Here is a 17,400-nt window from a genome sequence, read left to right as displayed (position 1 = left end):
AGACATAATAACCAAATGTAATGTGTAGATTTGTTTGGATCCTGATTCAAACAAACCAACTGTAAAAAATCCAGTTTTTGAGACAATCAAGGAAATCTGATTATAGACTGGACAATACTAAAGAATTTAGTAAGTGTAACAATACCATGGTAAACTTCCATATTTTTTTTAGAGACACATACTGAGGTTTGTAGGAGTGAATCCCAGATACAATATCTGGGATTTACTGTAAAGGAACTTCAGCAAGGATAAAAAAGGAAAAAGAAAGCAAATGTGGCAAATCTTGGTGATTGTATCTGGGACAGGGATTCTTAGTATGGTTTACTCTATTGCGGAGCTATTTGAAATTTCTCAATAATACACATGTACACACAAAATGGGTGACTCTCCATTTTTTTAGGCTAACCACAATGGTTAGGCTCACAATCTGGCCCTAACCCAACCTCCTTTGCAGCTTTCTCATTCACTCTCCACATAAACCTCAGGTCTAGCCTCACCACACCACCTGACACATTGGAATTGGCCACGCATTTAAATTTTTTTTTTTTTTTTAGTATTTATTTCTTGGGAGACAGAGAGACAGAGTGCAAGCAGGGGAGGGGCAGAGAGAGAGGGAGACACAGAATCTGAAGCAGACTCCAGGCTCCGAGCTGTCAGCACAGAGCCTGACGCGGGGCTCAAACTCACAAGCCAGGAGATCATGACCTGAGCGCAAGTCAGAAGCCCAACCCACTGAGCCACCCTGGCACCCCTTGGCCACGCATTTTAAAGCCTATTCTGTGTTTGTGTTCAAGCTATTCCCTTTGCTGATCTGCCTTCCCATTGTTTTCCAACTGGGAAACTCCCTACCCTCACAGGTCAGACGCTCCCTGTGAAGTCTTCAACCTTATTAGGTCTCTGGGTGTCATCCATGGTTGCCTCCTAGAAACTCTGTTCATGCAACTAGTAGAATTTCTGTCATACTGCAGATATTGTCTGTCTGCCTCCACCATGATGAGTGCCCCTCAATGGCAGAAAGCATAAAAGTTAGGGGCACAGTCTCTCCATCCAGAATGCCTGAAATCACAAGCTGCTTTTGTGTTACTCTGGACAGTAACTTAGCCTCTCTGTGCCTTAGCTATACTGCCTAGGCAGGTAACCTCTCTGCGTCTCAGTTTTCTCACCTGTAAAATTTCTCTTCATAGAGCTATCTTAACCTTCCTAAATGGATCATAAAGGATTAGAGCAGTTTCTGACACAGAACAAGTACTCAATGCTGAGAATATGAAATACTTAATATGTAATTATTTAAAATATACTAAAATACTAAAGATAACTCTCTAATTTGTCTCTATATTCCTCCTCATATCTGGTTCAGTGTCTGGCATGTACATGCTTGATAAATGGTTGATGACTTGGATCGGTTTTGGTGTCCATACTGACCTTCACTTTGGCCCCAAACTACTGACCTGGAACTAGTTACTGAAGAGGTTCATAAAGGTCTGAGATTGGTACAGGTCGTAAGGGGGGTTACAGCGGCGCCTACGTGGTTCAGTTGGTTAAGTGTCCAACTCTTGATTTTGGCTCAAATCATGATCTCAAGGTTCAAGGGATTGAGCCCTGCGTCAGGCTCTGCACTGACAGCATGGAGCCTGCCTGGGATTCTGTCCCCCCCTCTCTCTGCCCCTCCCCCACTCACACACATGCTCTTTCTCTCTCAAAATAAATAAATAAAAGAAAATAAAAGAGGGGTTGGAGAGTCTGGACTTCTAACCTAAGTGATGACGATACTAAAATAGATACAAAGGCAGCAAAGTTGCTGAATGTAGGGAGCATGTCATTTATTGACCCTGTGTTCCCCCACTCACTGGTCGCTACTCTTGACTCGTAGAACAACAGGTACAGAACTGCAAGGAATCATTCCCAGCTCCGTGATCACCAGATCCACCAGTTCCGGGGGGGTCACATCATAGACTAGATTCAACAACCGTAGGGACGGGTGGTTCTGCCAGTTAGCCAGGGCCACACGTTCTCCTCGCTCACACAGTAGATCGTCAGGGTCATCTGCAATGGGAGATGTATCTATTTATGTCCTTTTAGAGAACAAATCATAGTTCAACCCTCCCTCTCCCTCCCAAGTCTCAAATCTCTAGAATCTTCTCTCCTGCCCTCCTGGGCTCCTTACCTAGCTCATTAGAGACAAAGGCATCAGTCTGCACACGCTCACAGAACTTGTATGTTTCACAGCAGACCAGCACTGGCACATTATGGGCTCGTGCCACCAGGGCCAGCTGGGCTGTCCCTACCCGTGACATCACGGACCCATTGGCGAGGAGTGCATGAGCTCCCAATAGCACCTTAGAAACCTATTTGTTTTGAACAGTGGAGAGGGGGAGAAAATGTGGTAAGCGATTAATGCGGAAAAAGGTTCCCCACTCCTGCCCAGGACAGCAATATTAAGTCAGTAACAAAACTTAGTAATGTTTCTTCTTGGAAAACATCTGACCATTGAGGCATGCACCTCCCACAGGAAAACGAAACTCCAAAGTTACTTTTGTCCTGATTCTTCTTGGTGGCTGCTAGTTTAATATAATATAATGTTCTTACAACAGCTATACTATTAACATGCTGTAGGTGTTTTTCCTATTAAATATAAACAGAGCTATAAAACAGGGCTAGTATTTTTAAATAATTGTCACCTTGGGAAGATGGGATTATGTCTATACAACTACACCCTTTTACCTCCAACTTTGGAGTCCCTTTCATCTGCCCTCACCTCTGGGAGCACATAGGAGGCTGCAGGAATCAGCAGGTAGGAGGCAGGGACCCCAGCACGGACCAGAGAACGTAGTGTGTGCCTTCCCTCCAGCCGTGGCCGGCTGTCCACCACTACCACCCGAAACCGCCGGCCCCTAGCCCAAGCCTCCTGAAGAATTCGTGATACCAGAGATGAGCTGGAGTGAATGGAGAGGAGGATTCAGTTACAGATTTCACTAACAACCAACCACCTCATTCCTAAAGGGCAAAGGGGCACTCCCTTGTTCAGACTGTTTCACTCCCCAATTTTCTCAGTCATAGGGTCTGGACCATACCATCCATACACAAGGATCACATCTCCGGTATTGATCTTCTCATAAGCAAAGCGGGAAATTGCCTGAGCTGCAAGCACAATCTTCTCTTGCACATACCGGTCAATGGCTGCTTGAAGTTCTGACTTGGCCTAAATGGATTAAGATGTTTAGGGAACAAGAAATGGACATATTTCTTCCTCTGATCATTGTGCTAGATGCTTGAATATGTGTATAATGATGGGTTCCAAGGGAGCCCAAGTCAGACAACCCAACCACTTCCTTAACCCTTGACCAGGGCAGAATGACAGCACTGTTCCTCCTGGGAGTCCTGAATGTCTTTCTCAGCTGGACCCTCAGGTGCATGCCTTGCTCATTCCTCATATTCATCACCTCCTCTTCCCGCTTAGAGCTGCTCACACCCGTGATCTCCTTGTTCAGGAACTTGATGGCGTTGTACATGCTTGCTGACAGGGGACGGCACTGAGTCAGGAAGCTACAAAGACAATACCTCACGTTTATGTGACTTTTTACACCTTACATTCACGTTTAAAAAGAAGACAGAGATAGGAATGCAAACTGGGGCAGCTACTCTAGAAAACAGTGTGGAGGTTCCTCAAAAAATTAAAAATAGAACTGCCCTACAACCCAGTAATTGCACTACTAGGTATTTATCCAAGGGATACAGGTATGCTGTTTGGAAGGGATACATGCTCCCCAATGTTTATAGCAGCACTATCCACAATAGCCAAAAAGCCCACATGTCCACTGGTAGGATGAATGGATAAAGACGATGTGTTACATAAATTCAATGGAGTATTACTGGGCAATCAAAAAGAATGAAACCTTGCCATTTCCAACGACGTGGATGGAACTAGAGAGTATTATGCTAAACAAAATCAGTCAGAGAAAGACAAATATCATATCACTTCCCTCATATGAGGGCTTTTAACATACAAAACAGATGAACACAAGGGAAGGGAAGCAAAAAATAATATAAAAACAGGAAGGGGAACAAAATTATCATAAGAGACACTTAGATACAGAGAACAAACAGAAGGTTGCTGGAGGGGTTGTGTGTGGGGGGGGAGTGGGCTAAATGGGTAAGGGGCTTAAGGAATCTACTCCTTGCACCATGTGCTAACTAACTTGGATGTAAATTATAAAAAAATAAATTATAGAAAGAAAAAAAAAGAGAACAAGAGAAGATATAAAGCAATAAAAGAAAAGGGCTTGTCAAGAGGCTTTTGGGTGAAAAATAATAATATCGGGACACATGGCTCACTTATTACAATATATGCTTAGGAGACTATGGGCACAGTGTCAGAAATAAGAATTGACCTAAAACATCTCAGATCTGTGGTTACTATTTACGATATACAGCTTTGACAAAATACTCAGAACATTAGACTACAATAGTTCAGAGACCAAAGTGTCACTTTATGTAGTATGTTTTTTCTTCTGTATGTTAACAGAGGTCTTATGTCAAAATCCCACAATTTATTTGGTTTATAACATTCCCTTTGCAATTTACTTTACAAAATAAAGGTTGGACAGAAAAATGAAACGACATAAAAGAGCAAGAGAAAAGGTACAAGAAGAGGACTTGGTGACATGGGAGTGGGCTTGTAGTGGTCCTCCTTACCTGAAGTAGGGCTTTAGCTTATTCACTAGGTCCCTTGAGAGTTCTTCATTGGGAGGTGTTGTATAATCCTGAATCACCTACAGGGTACACAGGGTGATCGGCAAAATGTCCTCTAATAAAGGTCTCTGAAGGAGGGGCAGGAGGGGAGGGCAAGCTTCACTGGGGAAAGTGTTCTGAGGATGCAGTCATCCCCTCTGTCCCCCAGAGATTATTTTGGGTGACAGAAGCGAACACAGTGTTGGGGAAGGTGGGATTGGGTCCTAGAGGGGACAGGACAACATACCTGCTGCAAGGCACGAAGCAGGGCAATACACCGGGCATTGGAGCCACTGACCAGGCCCTGGGAGTACTGCAGGCCGAGTCGCACCATGGCTGGGTGGATCACAGAGGATGGGATGCTGATGGGATGGCGGTGTCACACACTTTGCAAGGGAGCCTGAGCACCTACTGCCCACCTGCCCCTGATAAAAAGGAACTTCCTTCACTAGCATAGACATCCCCATTTCCTCGAGAATTTTGCCTTGTGTGCACGCTTCCTCCCACAGACCCCATCTCAAAGTTTCAGTCACTTTCAATCCTAAGTTACCAAAATTCCTAGAACTTAAAAGTTGTGACAATTTCACAGGATCTTACCTCATATACTGAGTCAAAGAATTCTGTCTGCTATACTGGGGTAGGTGAGAGAAGAGACTAACTTTGGATCCATAATCATTTCGTGTAGGAACCTTGACAAAATAGGGGAACAGGACAGTGGAAAAAAGTAAACAGTGAGGCTACCTTGACCCAAATATCCATTCTTCCCCAGGGTCTCACTTCCACCTGAGGACCTTTTCCCCCTCTTTCCCATCTTCCTTAGGCAATTCCTGGCCACACACCGAGACCACTTCCTACCTGTTGTTGCTCTGGTTTTTTAGCAAGCCTTCTCAGAAGTGTGAGGTCATCAACCTGAGTGTGCTCAGGGAGACGCTTCACTCCTAAAAGATAATGATTATGTCTTCAAGATGCTGTACGTGGTAACGAGAAATCTGCTTTTAAGGTATGAGGCACATCAAGAAAAACTGGACAGGGGGAGGGGAAAAAATGGGACAAAAGGATAGAAGAAATAGAAACAGGATGAGGTTGAGAGGAAATTTTTGAGCTCTTGGCCCCAAGGCAAAGAATGGGAGAGGAGAGCTGTCTTACCATGGGGAAGCCTGAGCTAACATAAGAATTCGCATCAACAAAGGTCTTGAAATGAAGGGAAGGTACCTGAGAGGGTTTCTCCAGCTGTACTGGGGCAGGCCCCGGGAGGTGGCCCTCCTTGTTCGCCTTTCCTTGCCTGTTTCAGGGCCCGATCCGCCTCCTGCTTAGCCCGCCGTTCAGCACGAAGTTCGGCTTTACTTCGACCAGTTGGAACTTTCCCCCCAGCAGTGGCCTGCTGACTGCCAGGTCCTGCCGGTTCTTTGGTCGGACCTACTAAAGATAGAATGAAGAGGTGCCCAAGCCCCAGACAGGTAGTATCTATCTATGCCCCACCCAGTCAAAGCTCCTGTTTATCTAAACTTTTTCGCTCTTCACTTGCTCAAACCAACTTTGTCTTATCTCCCCCTCTTGTCTCCCACACATCCCTCTACCAGTTCCACACCCCAGCCCTTTAAACAAGCTTCGGCACCTTGACACTGGGCTGCAGGTACAGCAGAGCCAGTTTCTGGTTCTGCCCCCTTTTCCTCCTTCCGTTTCTTCTTCTGCTGTTTCTTTTCCTTCCGAAGCTGCAACTTCTCTTCTTGGGTCATCTCCCTTCCCCCTGCCTGAGACACAGACATAGAATATTGCTCTTCCCCAACAATTCCAAAGATGAAAAAACACTACTGGAGTCTTCCAAGATTCCCATAAAGTAAAGCCCCTAATCCTAACTCTAACCAGCTAGCTGTTACAAGCTTTCATCCCATAGGGATCGAAGCTTCTCCTTCAGGATCACAGTCTCATACTGTTAGGGGTCGAAGAATTCTGTAAAATCTGGCTTTCCCCATAAATAGAGTGAAACGGGGACGGAAGCTGGGTTAAAATGAAGCTGACACAGCCTGCTGCGTAGCGCTTGACAGGGGTTTTGGAAGGGCACTCTCACTTACCCCAGGCCGAGTAGAAAGCTCCGCCTTCATCCTAGACCCCGAGTCTGCATCAGAAAACAGGTCACAAAGTGAGCCAGAGAGGGTCCGGGAGGGTTTGGGGGGACCCGTACTCGGCGCGGCTGGCTGCTGGGTCGGCATGAGCAAGGCTCCGCCGCCAAGCGGGAGGCTAGCCAGGGATCCGCGTGGGGACGCAGTGCGCGGCAGGATCAAAAGGAAGGCGGGGGAGGCAGCCGGGAGGGGCCCCTACCCTTCTCGCCAGAGCCAGCCGGTGCGCGGCGCGGGAATGCGCCCCAGGCAGCGCGCACCAGGGTCCGGAGAGGCGCCGGAACGGAACGACTGGACCCAGAGGGACTCAGGGCTCAGTCGCGGGCGTCCAGCGCCCGGAGGCTCGCGTACCTGTTAGTGCGCCCCCGCCCTTCACTCACCCTCGCGAACAGCCACAGCCACGGCAGCCATCACCCTCCGTTCTAGGCTCCGCCCGCCGCGGTCCCCAGGCCTACAGCGCCACCTGGGCCGACGCCCGTGGCGCGCAGCTCCCAGCGGACTACAATCTCCAACGTGCACTGGAGCTCCGCCCCGGGCTACGGGCACCGATGAGGGCCCTCTCACCTCGGGGCGCCCAGTCCTGGCAGTCGGCTCTTGCTCTTTAGACTACAGTTCCCAGCATGCCGGGGGTGCCGCGCCCTAGAGCGGACGTCCCACCACCCTTCCACCTCCGATCCCAGCACCCACCCCCCCCCAAAATGGCGAGTGAGACAGCGGGGACGCGCTGAGCGGCGGAGGCGAGCGTGTAAAGCCGCTGCAGCCCTGTCAGTCCGGAGCCCGGCTGGGCCCTGCCGCAGGGAACATGCACTTTTCCATTCCTGAAACCGAGTCCCGCAGCGGGGACAGCGGCGGCTCCGCCTACGTGGTGAGGAGCGGCCGGAGCCGGGCCGGGCAGGGGCGGGGATAACGGGCCGGAGCCCTCTCCGAGCGGCCTCTGAGGCCTGGCCGCCACCCTTGGGGCCTGTTCCCAGGCAGCCGACTCCTGACGGCCTCGCTGGGAGCTTATATCCCGTCTCAGATTCGTCCAGAGGTCGCCCCAGCTCCTTCAGGTCTTTTGTTCGCCTGCGTCGCCTCCCCCCTGGCTGGGCCGCGACTGCTCTGGTGGGCGTCACTGGCCTCTTGGGGAGGGAGACTGCGGCACCAGCGCCCCAGTTGCCCTCGGGCTGGTCCTTCTGCTTTAGGACCTGGCCCTGGGGAGAACAGACGAATAAGCCCTCGGAAGATCTCGGTGCGTTACTCAGGCGGAGTTATGCCAGGCAACTTCTGGCCAGGGTTTTCAAGGGGGTCGCCCAGACTGCGACCCTAAAATGCTTGCCTGCTTTTGTGTCCTCAGGCCTATAATATCCACGTGAATGGAGTCCTTCATTGCCGGGTGCGCTATAGCCAGCTTCTGGGGCTGCACGAGCAGGTGGGACCAGCACCCCTGCCTTGAGGCAGCTTTCAAGCCCTTTCCTACAACTGGGCATCAGTGTCTCCCTTTTTCCCCCCTCGTCGCTTCCTCTAGGCCGTGTAGTTCCCCTTTAACTACTGCCACTGGGGAGGATCTGGTGTTTCATCTTATCGATTGACATTTCCTGGGAACTCCCTAAGAAGCTTACTGTCTGTTACTCTAACTGCTCCTCCTTATACTCACATCCGCCTTTTTGCTTCCTTGTGCCCTGTCTTACTTCAGCCTTTGCCTGTGCATGGAAAAACCGACCTCCCCCCTCTGCTGCTGAAGCACATTCCTTCCGTCATCTGAGCTGCAACTTGAAATTCTTTTCCCTGCTCATACAAACCATTCACCAATACCTTCTGTGCTCTTTAACAACTTTCAGTGGGCCTAGCTGTTCAGTTATCCTTATGTATCTGTGACGCAATGTTTCTATGTTCTCCTCACCAGATTGCAAGCTCTTTTCAACTCAGTACAGAGTCCTGATTCCACTGATAACTAACTGTGCAACCCTGAATAAGTTACCTAATTTCTTTGGGCCTTAGTTTCTAAGACTGAAAAATGGATTTGTTGCTCTGCAAAGTCCCTTTAAGTTCTAAGACATTTTGTGTACATATTTGGCTATATTTAACCAGGCACATAAATTTTCCTTGTAAAGCCCTTTGCTTCTTGTGAGGGTTCAATGAACAGTCTTGCTAAATAATTAGGGGGCTCCCCAGGCCCCAGACCTATACAAACCGCACCCACACTGTGAGGGGCTGACTTGTACATAGTAAGATAGGACACAACTTATATTTAGAACAGAGGAACACAGCTCTGTTGGTATGCTACCTTCACCACAGGAATTATTTCCTGGATGACCAAGCTAAATGGGGGAGCAGGGACTAAGGGAAGGGAGCCCAAGAGAACATTGTGAGTGTGGATTACCTCTTCTCATTTGCTGTGTTTATGTGAAGGGTTGTATCTCTTTCTCCAAATAGCTTCGGAAGGAGTATGGGGCCAATGTTCTTCCTGCATTTCCCCCAAAGAAGCTTTTCTCTCTGACACCTGCTGAGGTAGAACAGAGGAGAGAGCAGTTAGAGAAGTACATGCAAGCCGGTGAGTGGTTGGAGGGAACTTTAAGCTAACAGTTGAGAACTATGGGAAGAGACTCAAAACAGCTGGTTCTGTAGACTGTCCTGAATTACTTTCTGGATCTGGGGAGCCTTTTGTTTCATCTGTTATTTAATTAAGAAAAGTAAATAGCATACAAGGATGTTGTAGGTATTAACAAAGCAATTTGGTCAATATACTAATACAGTTTGGAAATACTAACATAATGTTAAATAGTCTTAAAGCAGTTCAGATTGGTGGGGAGAGCTTAATTTGTATCTGACGCGCTTTAGATTAACATCATTGTTATTTCCCTAGTTCTATAGACTGGACTCAACTAGATGGCAGCCAAGGGTGGGGCAGGTGAAGAATTTATGCAAACAGTGAGTGAGGTGAGGCCAGCTGGGGGATGTGACAGGCCATCACCAGCCCAGGAAATGGGGTAGGGGGGGAAACCTACCAAAAAAAGAACTGGGGGGAGTCAAGAGGGAGCCCAAAGTTACTGCAACATCGTCTTCTTGTCCCCACAGTTCGGCAAGACCCGCTGCTTGGGAGCAGTGAGACCTTCAATAGCTTTCTGCGTCGGGCACAACAGGTGAGGCTCTGGGTGCCACCAAGATTTAAGGGAAGGACTTTTCTGTAGGGCCATGTCATTTTAAGGCAGTGGCTACAAGAGTCATCCAGGCACCTTTTTTTATGAGGTAGGAGTTCTACTGTACTAATGAAATCAAGGAAACTCAGCCTGTCGTTAAGCAGCTGAGAATAAAGATGCTAGAAGGATCTAGAAATAGAGAGTTTAGGATGGGTCAGAGCTAGACACTGGGCAGGTATTAACAAGGCAGTGCCTCCATTCTCATGTATATTCACGACCAGGAGACACAGCAGGTCCCCACAGAGGAAGTTTCCTTGGAAGTGCTGCTCAGCAACGGGCAGAAAGTTCTCGTCAATGTGCTAACTTCAGATCAGACTGAAGATGTCCTAGAGGTGAGGCACTTGTGCTGCACTGCCCCTCCTTCCTGGCACCTCAGGGTCCCAGGTTTCGGGGTGATTGGAACCAGCCAGTATGATGAGCTGTACTTCCTTCCCTCTCCCAAGGCTGTGGCTGCAAAGCTGGATCTTCCAGATGACTTGGTCGGATACTTCAGTCTCTTTCTAGTTCGAGAGAAAGAGGATGGAACCTTTTCTTGTGAGTTTCTGTGGACTTGACTGCCTCCCTGTGCATCTAGTAGTGAATTTGCCCCCCTAATTCCTCCCAGAATGTAACATTTCCTTACGGTTTCTCTCTTGGCTTTTCTCCCCTTGAGTCTCATGGCATTTTCCTTTTTTTTTTTTTTTTTTAAACGCACAGTCGTACGGAAGTTGCAAGAGTTTGAGCTGCCTTATGTATCTGTTACCAGTCTTCGGAGTCAAGAGTATAAGATTGTGCTAAGGAAGAGGTCAGGGCTGGGTTTGGAGGAGGGGGAAGGGTGCTGGATTAGATCACTGGGCCGTGTACTGAGATAGAATAACCTGGACAAGGGAGCATTGGGTGTTTTCTACCAGGCCTTCCTAGCTTCCTCCCACTGTACCACCATTTGCCCACAAATTCCAGATTGCTCCTGTTTTCTATTCTACCTCTCTTGCCTTACCCCAGCTTAGCCCCATTATCCCCTTTCCACCCCTTGGCCTCACAGTTACTGGGACTCTGCCTATGACGACGATGTCATGGAGAACCGGGTTGGCCTGAACCTGCTTTATGCTCAGGTGAGCTTGGAGCTGCCTCAGAACCCTTCCCCCGAAATGAATACTGGTGTCTCACTCTGCCAAGCAAACTCCGTGTCTTTACTCCCAGTTCACAGGGAAGTTCCTAGAATACTATCAGGGCACCTGGCACAATCTAGTCTCCTTATTTTGTAAGCTGATATAGTCAAGGACTCACTGCAAAGAGGTCACTGCTAAGGGTCAGGATGGACAGAAGTAATTGGACACTTTCCTTGGACCTCTGATTGGGAGCCCCAAACCCCTCCACCCCTTGTCTCTACTATAGACGGTATCAGACATTGAGCGTGGGTGGATTCTGGTCACCAAGGAGCAGCACCGGCAGCTCAAATCTCTGCAAGAGAAGGTCTCCAAGAAGGAGGTAAGCCTGCTTCCCTGTTTTATTTCAAGGGGGGTTGTTTTCTGACTCACCCCACTTCCCTTCCTGACCTGCCCCCTGTGGTGACTGGGTTTCAGTTCCTGCGGCTGGCTCAGACGCTGCGGCACTATGGCTACTTGCGCTTCGATGCCTGTGTGGCTGACTTCCCAGAGAAGGACTGTCCCGTGGTAGTGAGTGCAGGCAACAGTGAGCTTAGCCTCCAGCTCCGCCTGCCTGGCCAGCAACTCCGAGAAGGCTCCTTCCGGGTCACCCGCATGCGGTGCTGGCGGGTCACCTCCTCTGTGAGTTGGGGTAGGCCTTTGAGATGGTGCTCTGGCAAGCCTTGAGCTTCAGGAATGGGTGGGTCAAGGACGGAGGCAGACTGGTCAGAATGATCTCAGCCTAACTCCCCTTTCTCTCCCAGGTGCCACTGCCCAGTGGAGGCACAAGCAGCCCAGGCCGGGGCCGGGGTGAGGTGCGCCTGGAACTGGCTTTTGAATACCTCATGAGCAAGGACCGGCTACAGTGGGTCACCATCACCAGCCCCCAGGTGTGAGCCCACCCTCATGCCTCCTCTGGAGCCCATTGCACCGCTCTCTTAAATACCCAAGTCTAGGGCTTCCAGGACTCCATGTGAGTGGGAGCCCTTGTCTTAGGGGTGCTGGGCTCAGGATGACCACTCTAGTCAGGCTGAGCTCTCTTCTTGCCCTCAGGCTATCATGATGAGTATCTGCTTGCAGTCTATGGTAGATGAACTGATGGTGAAGAAATCTGGTGGCAGCATCAGGAAGGTAAGCGAGAGGTGTGGACCAAGCAGCTGAGTGGTTGTGCTCTCCCTGCCTTTTGTCCTAGGTGGGAGGGAGGGGAAGTGATGGGGATTCCGAAGGGATTCTGCCCTTATCAGCGTTTCATGTCTCCATCCCCAGATGCTGCGTCGGCGAGTAGGGGGCACCCTGAGACGCTCAGACAGCCAGCAAGCAGTGAAGTCTCCACCCCTGCTTGTAAGTATCACTTTCTGATCAGTACCCCACCTCCTAGCCTTGCCATACCTCCCCAGTGAGCTCTCTGACACCTCTGCCTCCTCTTCCCCAGGAGTCACCCGATGCCAGCCGGGAGTCCATGGTCAAACTCTCAGTGAGTTTCCCATGAGGGTTGGTGAGGTTGGTGTTGGTAGGGGAACCTCAGGGAGGCTTGAGCCCTCTGACGCCAACCCTGCCTTTGTTACAGAGCAAGCTGAGTGCCGTGAGCTTGCGGGGGATTGGCAGTCCCAGCACAGATGCCAGTGCCAGTGATGTCCACGGCAATTTTGCCTTCGAGGGCATTGGAGATGAGGATCTGTGATCTCCAGTGCTCAGATGTCTGCCCTCTGCCCCGGAGGAATGTTCAGAAACTTGCCCTGTGCCTGTATCCCCCAAGCCAGGGGGTCTCTTCCTTCCTTCCCTTCTCTCGGCCAGGGGCTTCCTAACCCACCTTCCTTTCCACTCCCCGGGCTGGCTGCACAAAGGATTGTTCTCTCTTTTCAAAGCCGGCCCTTAATGCCAAATTAGCATTTAGTATTTTGCACAAAGTCCAAGGGACCATGGCTACCTGCCTTGGGGAAGAACTACATCTTCCCCTGGGGCTGCTTCTGGCTTCTCGGGGCCATGGGCCAAGGGGATGGGCAGAGGTCTGTGTATCATCTGGCCCAGCTCCCCATCATTAAACTCAGCCTGATTGCTGCCTACCTCTGTTTCCCTTCACTGCCCCTGCTCCCCCATCACAGCACAGACTGCTGTGCTAAGGGTGAGGCGGAGCTGTGCTTGCCACTGCCAACTCAGCATAGACATGGCTTTGTTAGTGTTTCCTTTATTATAAAGCACTGAAATAAGTTAAATAAACAGGTGGGAGGCTGGGCAGTCCCCCAGCCAGTTCCTCTACTGCCCCTGGGAGCAGTGGAGGTGAATACAGGGCCCTTCTCACTGAGCTCATGAAGTGCATCAGTCAAGGCAAGGTCCCCTGGTCCATATGGGCCCCCCGCCCACAGGGTTTGGGCTGGTCCATATAGCGCCTAGGTTAGTCTGTGGAGCCCCTGGCCAGCGGGGGAGGAAGTAGAAGGTGGCTTCTGGTCCATCTGTATAAAACGTACAGGACAGTCAGGGCTAATCCGTAGGGCCCTGAGGGAGAAGGACCTGGTTCAGGGTGAGTCTGTATGGAGAGCCCGGCTACCAGCGGCACTCAAAGCTGTCGGACCCCGAGGGCTCAACACAGAGGAGGGGCTGTGCGGTGGGGCCCAGCCCTCAGAGGCAGAGAGGCCAGGCCCTCCTGCCCCACCATGGCCATGCACCTTCTGGTGGCGTTTGTAGTTGTCCCAGTGGCCTGTGGTGTAGGCGCAGGTGGCACAGCGGAAGGGCTTCTCGCCTGTGTGCCGCAGCATGTGGCGTTTGAGGTTCATGCTCTGATTGCAGCTGTAGTTGCAAAGGCTACACCGAAAAGGTTTGTCCCCAGAGTGGATGCGACCGTGACGCTTGAGGTTGGCCAGGTTGCCACAGGCATAAGGGCAGAGGGGGCACTTGTAGGGCTTCTCTCCTGTGTGGACGCGCTGGTGCCGTTTCAGATTATCCAGATGAGCAGAGGCATAGGGACAGCGGGCACAACGAAAGGGCTTCTCGCCACTGTGCGTCTTCATATGCCGGGCAAGGTGGTTGGGATAATGAGTGGCAAAGGGGCAGAGGCTACAGGCAAAGCCTTTGTCACTGGGGCCCTGGGGCCCCCCACTGGCACCCCCTCCAGCCTCTCCTCGCATGCAGCGCCCACACATGGCAGCTCCCAGCCGACCACCCTCCCCCTCCTCCAGCTCTCGTCCACAGTTCCGGCAGGTCCAAGGGAACAGCAGCTCTGGCAGTGGTTCTGATCCAGTCCCACAAAGACCCTCTCCTTCACCCCGCAGCTGCCCACAGTCTGGCAGGAAACTGGCACCACCTGGTGGCACATGGAGGCTCAAATCTGGAAGCAGCAGAGCATCTGTGGGGACAATGAGGCCTGGTCTATGAATCCAACCAAGTATCCCCAAAGCCACCCACCCATGTCCCAGGTTCTTTTGGTCTCTGGCTTTTTACCTTCAGGTCGCCGGGGCACTGCCCCCTCCTGCTCTGTGGGACTGGGAGGCCGGGTTGGACGTGGAGCACAGCAGCGGAAGCCACAGGTCGGGCAGGGAGGAGTGGGGGGCCCCGCGTGGGTGCGCTGATGCCGCCTCAGGTTGCCCAGGCTGCTGCAGGCAAAGGGGCAGTGGGGACAGCGGTAGGGCTTCTCGCCAGTGTGGGTGCGGGTATGTCGCGTCAGGTTGACGAGCTGGGCTGAGGCGTAGGGGCAGCGGCCACAGCGGAACGGCTTCTCCCCGCTGTGTGTCTGCATGTGCCGCTTCAGGTGGCTCGAGTAGTGGGACACGAAGGCGCAGAGGCGGCATGAGTATAATAGCCGTGGGGGCAGCGGGGGCCCCCCACCCGGCCCTCCTGCCCCACAACACGGCCCCTCACCTGTCGGCCCCCCACACAGCTGGCAGGCTGGGCCTGGCCTCTCACCCCTGGCCTCCCCTGGACCCCTGGCTGGCTCCTCAACTTCACTCTCAGCACTTAGTGGCCGGCCGCCCCCAGACTCGTCATCGCTCAGCCCATAGGGAAGCCCAGGCCTGGCCCCCAGAGAGTCTCCTGGTAAGACAAACATGAGAAGAAACATCAACATGGAGTACAATCAGGCTCCAAACTTGCTTTCTCACTAGTGTCTCCCCACTTGTTTGGCCCCACTCTTCACTTCAGTGATCCTGAAAATTCAATATGAATGATCTGCTTCTGAGCCTGGACTAACCTAGTGATGACAGCTGTACCTAATTCCACTGCATGGAAAAGGATCAAAGGCTCACAGTGGACCACAGACTGAAATGAAGAATGTAATTAGGTGATTCTTGGGATAAAAAAAAAAAGTAAAAGTACACAAGGCAGAGGCCTGACATCTTATTCTAAGCTCTGTTTTAGTAAGGTCCTTTTTAGTACAGAGCTGATTATAAAATAAAAAGAGTGAAGCAAAATCTGGAGAGAAGTGAAAACAAAGTAATGTCCCTAAAGGATGGATTATTTTTTACATGGATTCCCCTCAATGACGTTCAGAAACATCCTTAGTATAGGTAGCATTAAGTGGGTAAGTGGTGCAGCAAATTAGGGTGGAGTGATGTTAACATCACAGGGGAAAGGAATATGCAAGAATACTTGAGGATAGAGACCAAAACCTCAATACAAAAGGTTTATGCTGCAGGTGAAAGGAGTTAGATTAGACATAACTTAATTTGAAATAAGTTGTTTTGCTGAACCTTTTCAAGTGAACTTCACATAAGGAATGTGCTAGGCAGAAGGACAAGGTTATTAAAAGGGCATTAACTTTAACCAGTTGCTCTGTCATCCACTGTGCTATTCATGCCGCCTTTGGACCAGGCCCCAAAACTTCACCTCAACAAAGTGATGGAGCTCATCGAACAACTGGGCAAATGAAATCCAGCTCAAATCTAAACTAAATCATCCCTGGGTTGTGGCACTGTTTCGAGTTTAGCTCACTGGCACTAAATCCTAACCTGGATCCTGAAGGGCCGAGGTTCCAGCGGTCACTAATCTTTAATCAAGTCCCTCAAACCCACCTTCAGAGTCTCTCTCGAAGCCCATGAGCTGGTCGCTGTTGCCGTCACCTTCCTCCTCTTCCTCTTCCTCTTCCTCCTCAAACTCCAGATCCTGGCCTAGTAGCAAGTCACTCTCCAATACCAGGGCCCCGGGTCCTTCGTCGAGGGAGTCTTCGGTATCCACTGAAGAGGGGAGGGGGCTTGTAGATTCTCCCTCAGGAACCGTGCCCATCATCCGCACCCCGGGAGCTAGCCCTGGCAGCCCGTACTTCCCGTACTCTCAGACCCTCTCGGGTTCTCTTAGTAGAAGCTAGGAGTCCAGATCGCCCACCCCATCCCTCAGGAGTCCCCCTCTACCCCGACCTGAACCCACTCCACTGACCCCACCCCCGTTCCTCCCCCCCTTGCGGCCCCTGACCCCTGACCTTTGACCCCCTCGCATTTCACGGGCTGCGGGTGGCTCTGCTTCCTTCGGGGCATCGTGACCGGCTCCAGCCCGACGCGCCTCCGGCCTGCGGCCGCCCGGCCCCGCCCCTCCCAGTCCGGCCCGCCCGCCCTTCCTTTCAGGGCCCGCGGGCCGCCCCCATGCAGCGGCGCGGGCCCCGGGCAGCCCCCGGCCCTGGCCCCGGCGCCCAGCTCAGGCCGCTCCCGCCGCCGCCGCCGCGTCCATTCATGGAGCCCCCTACCCCCCCCCTACGGAGACCAGCTGGTACCTCCGTCCTCGCTTCCGCTTCCGCTGCCGCAGAGTCACACGGGACGCGTAGTCCGTGGAAAGCAGAAGCGGCGAAAACGTCCACAGCGTGACCAGGAAGTGATTGTGACGAAAGAAAGCGGCCGAGCCAATCACAGATCAGATAGAAAGCAGGCCGGTGAGGAGGGCAGGAGAAGCCTCGGCCTTGCTTTCAGTCTTAGTTGCCGCCTGGCTTATCCTAACCACCCCCTGCAGTAGCTAGTAAACTATTCCTGATACCAGGAGGGGGTGAGGATGAGCCATGACGCTACGCCAGCCTGCCAGCAGCTCAGGGAGTTGCAATACCTGGGCCCCCTCTGCCCCATATTCTTGGGACGGACGAACGGACACACACACACACACACACACACACACACACACACACACACACACGGACGTGGGGCACATGCACTGTGGAGGGCGCGCGCACATACAGGCACGCACACGAATACGCAGAGGGGCTTGGTAGAGCCATCAATGAGGTCGAGTCTGGGGCCCACCCAGGGAACTCTGGGTGGGCCGGACAGAACAGCAGTATTGAAAAAA

General features: G+C 51.6%; 3 protein-coding genes across 9 annotated transcripts; 1 reads left to right on the top strand and 2 right to left on the bottom strand.

The window, feature by feature from the left end:
* Positions 1 to 1,805: 1,805 nt before the first annotated feature.
* EIF2B4 (eukaryotic translation initiation factor 2B subunit delta) lies at positions 1,806 to 9,330 on the bottom strand. 6 transcript variants are annotated; one of them, XM_042933406.1, is made up of 13 exons: positions 9,205 to 9,330; positions 6,801 to 6,844; positions 6,344 to 6,479; positions 5,941 to 6,147; positions 5,584 to 5,666; positions 5,326 to 5,417; positions 4,976 to 5,090; positions 4,693 to 4,769; positions 3,441 to 3,543; positions 3,072 to 3,199; positions 2,756 to 2,933; positions 2,165 to 2,345; positions 1,806 to 2,043 (listed from the first exon to the last, which is right to left on the bottom strand). In XM_042933406.1, the coding sequence occupies exons 1-13, from the start codon at positions 9,212 to 9,214 to the stop codon at positions 1,844 to 1,846; spliced, it is 1,554 nt and encodes a 517-aa protein (XP_042789340.1). In that variant the 5' UTR covers positions 9,215 to 9,330; the 3' UTR covers positions 1,806 to 1,843. The 6 variants fall into 6 exon arrangements, with proteins under 6 accessions (XP_042789340.1, XP_042789338.1, XP_042789339.1 ...); XM_042933404.1 differs by lacking the exon at positions 9,205 to 9,330 and adding an exon at positions 7,226 to 7,352; XM_042933405.1 differs by lacking the exon at positions 9,205 to 9,330 and adding an exon at positions 7,226 to 7,352 and having other exon boundaries at positions 5,941 to 6,144.
* SNX17 (sorting nexin 17) lies at positions 7,445 to 13,208 on the top strand. Its single transcript, XM_042933411.1, has 15 exons — positions 7,445 to 7,710; positions 8,179 to 8,253; positions 9,258 to 9,375; positions 9,900 to 9,964; positions 10,243 to 10,353; positions 10,465 to 10,555; positions 10,718 to 10,805; positions 11,043 to 11,112; positions 11,396 to 11,488; positions 11,584 to 11,787; positions 11,910 to 12,035; positions 12,199 to 12,276; positions 12,412 to 12,486; positions 12,578 to 12,619; positions 12,713 to 13,208. Exons 1-15 carry the CDS (start codon positions 7,648 to 7,650, stop codon positions 12,824 to 12,826), a joined length of 1,413 nt encoding a protein of 470 aa, XP_042789345.1. The 5' UTR covers positions 7,445 to 7,647; the 3' UTR covers positions 12,827 to 13,208.
* Positions 13,209 to 13,314: 106 nt separating this feature from the next.
* Positions 13,315 to 16,919, bottom strand: ZNF513 (zinc finger protein 513). 2 transcript variants are annotated; one of them, XM_042933410.1, is made up of 4 exons: positions 16,838 to 16,919; positions 16,146 to 16,307; positions 14,581 to 15,168; positions 13,315 to 14,485 (listed from the first exon to the last, which is right to left on the bottom strand). In XM_042933410.1, the coding sequence occupies exons 2-4, from the start codon at positions 16,168 to 16,170 to the stop codon at positions 13,659 to 13,661; spliced, it is 1,440 nt and encodes a 479-aa protein (XP_042789344.1). In that variant the 5' UTR covers positions 16,171 to 16,307; positions 16,838 to 16,919; the 3' UTR covers positions 13,315 to 13,658. The 2 variants fall into 2 exon arrangements, with proteins under 2 accessions (XP_042789344.1, XP_042789343.1); XM_042933409.1 differs by lacking the exon at positions 16,838 to 16,919 and adding an exon at positions 16,550 to 16,721.
* Between the last annotated feature and the right edge of the window lie 481 nt (positions 16,920 to 17,400).

Source organism: Panthera leo, chromosome A3 (assembly GCF_018350215.1).
Source record: "Panthera leo isolate Ple1 chromosome A3, P.leo_Ple1_pat1.1, whole genome shotgun sequence".
NCBI classification, from domain to species: domain Eukaryota; kingdom Metazoa; phylum Chordata; class Mammalia; order Carnivora; family Felidae; genus Panthera; species Panthera leo.
The sequence above is the reverse complement of the archived record's forward strand: the minus strand, read 5'-3'. Positions and strand labels throughout refer to the sequence as shown.

Coding starts and splice junctions, on each gene's coding strand:
- ZNF513 (XM_042933409.1), bottom strand. CDS start 16,604: ATGCCCCGAAGGAAGCAGAGCCACCCGCAGCCCGTGAAATGCGAGGGG. Junction 15,169..16,145: donor CTTCGAGAGAGACTCTGAAG/GTGGGTTTGAGG, acceptor TTGTCTTACCAG/GAGACTCTCTGGGGGCCAGG. Junction 14,486..14,580: donor AGTGCCCCGGCGACCTGAAG/GTAAAAAGCCAG, acceptor TTGTCCCCACAG/ATGCTCTGCTGCTTCCAGAT.
- SNX17 (XM_042933411.1), top strand. CDS start 7,648: ATGCACTTTTCCATTCCTGAAACCGAGTCCCGCAGCGGGGACAGCGGC. Junction 10,354..10,464: donor AGACTGAAGATGTCCTAGAG/GTGAGGCACTTG, acceptor CCCTCTCCCAAG/GCTGTGGCTGCAAAGCTGGA. Junction 11,489..11,583: donor AGAAGGTCTCCAAGAAGGAG/GTAAGCCTGCTT, acceptor ACTGGGTTTCAG/TTCCTGCGGCTGGCTCAGAC.
- EIF2B4 (XM_042933401.1), bottom strand. CDS start 6,938: ATGCCGACCCAGCAGCCAGCCGCGCCGAGTACGGGTCCCCCCAAACCC. Junction 5,091..5,325: donor TCTTTGACTCAGTATATGAG/GTAAGATCCTGT, acceptor CCATCCCATCAG/CATCCCATCCTCTGTGATCC. Junction 4,770..4,975: donor TGCTTCGTGCCTTGCAGCAG/GTATGTTGTCCT, acceptor TGTACCCTGTAG/GTGATTCAGGATTATACAAC.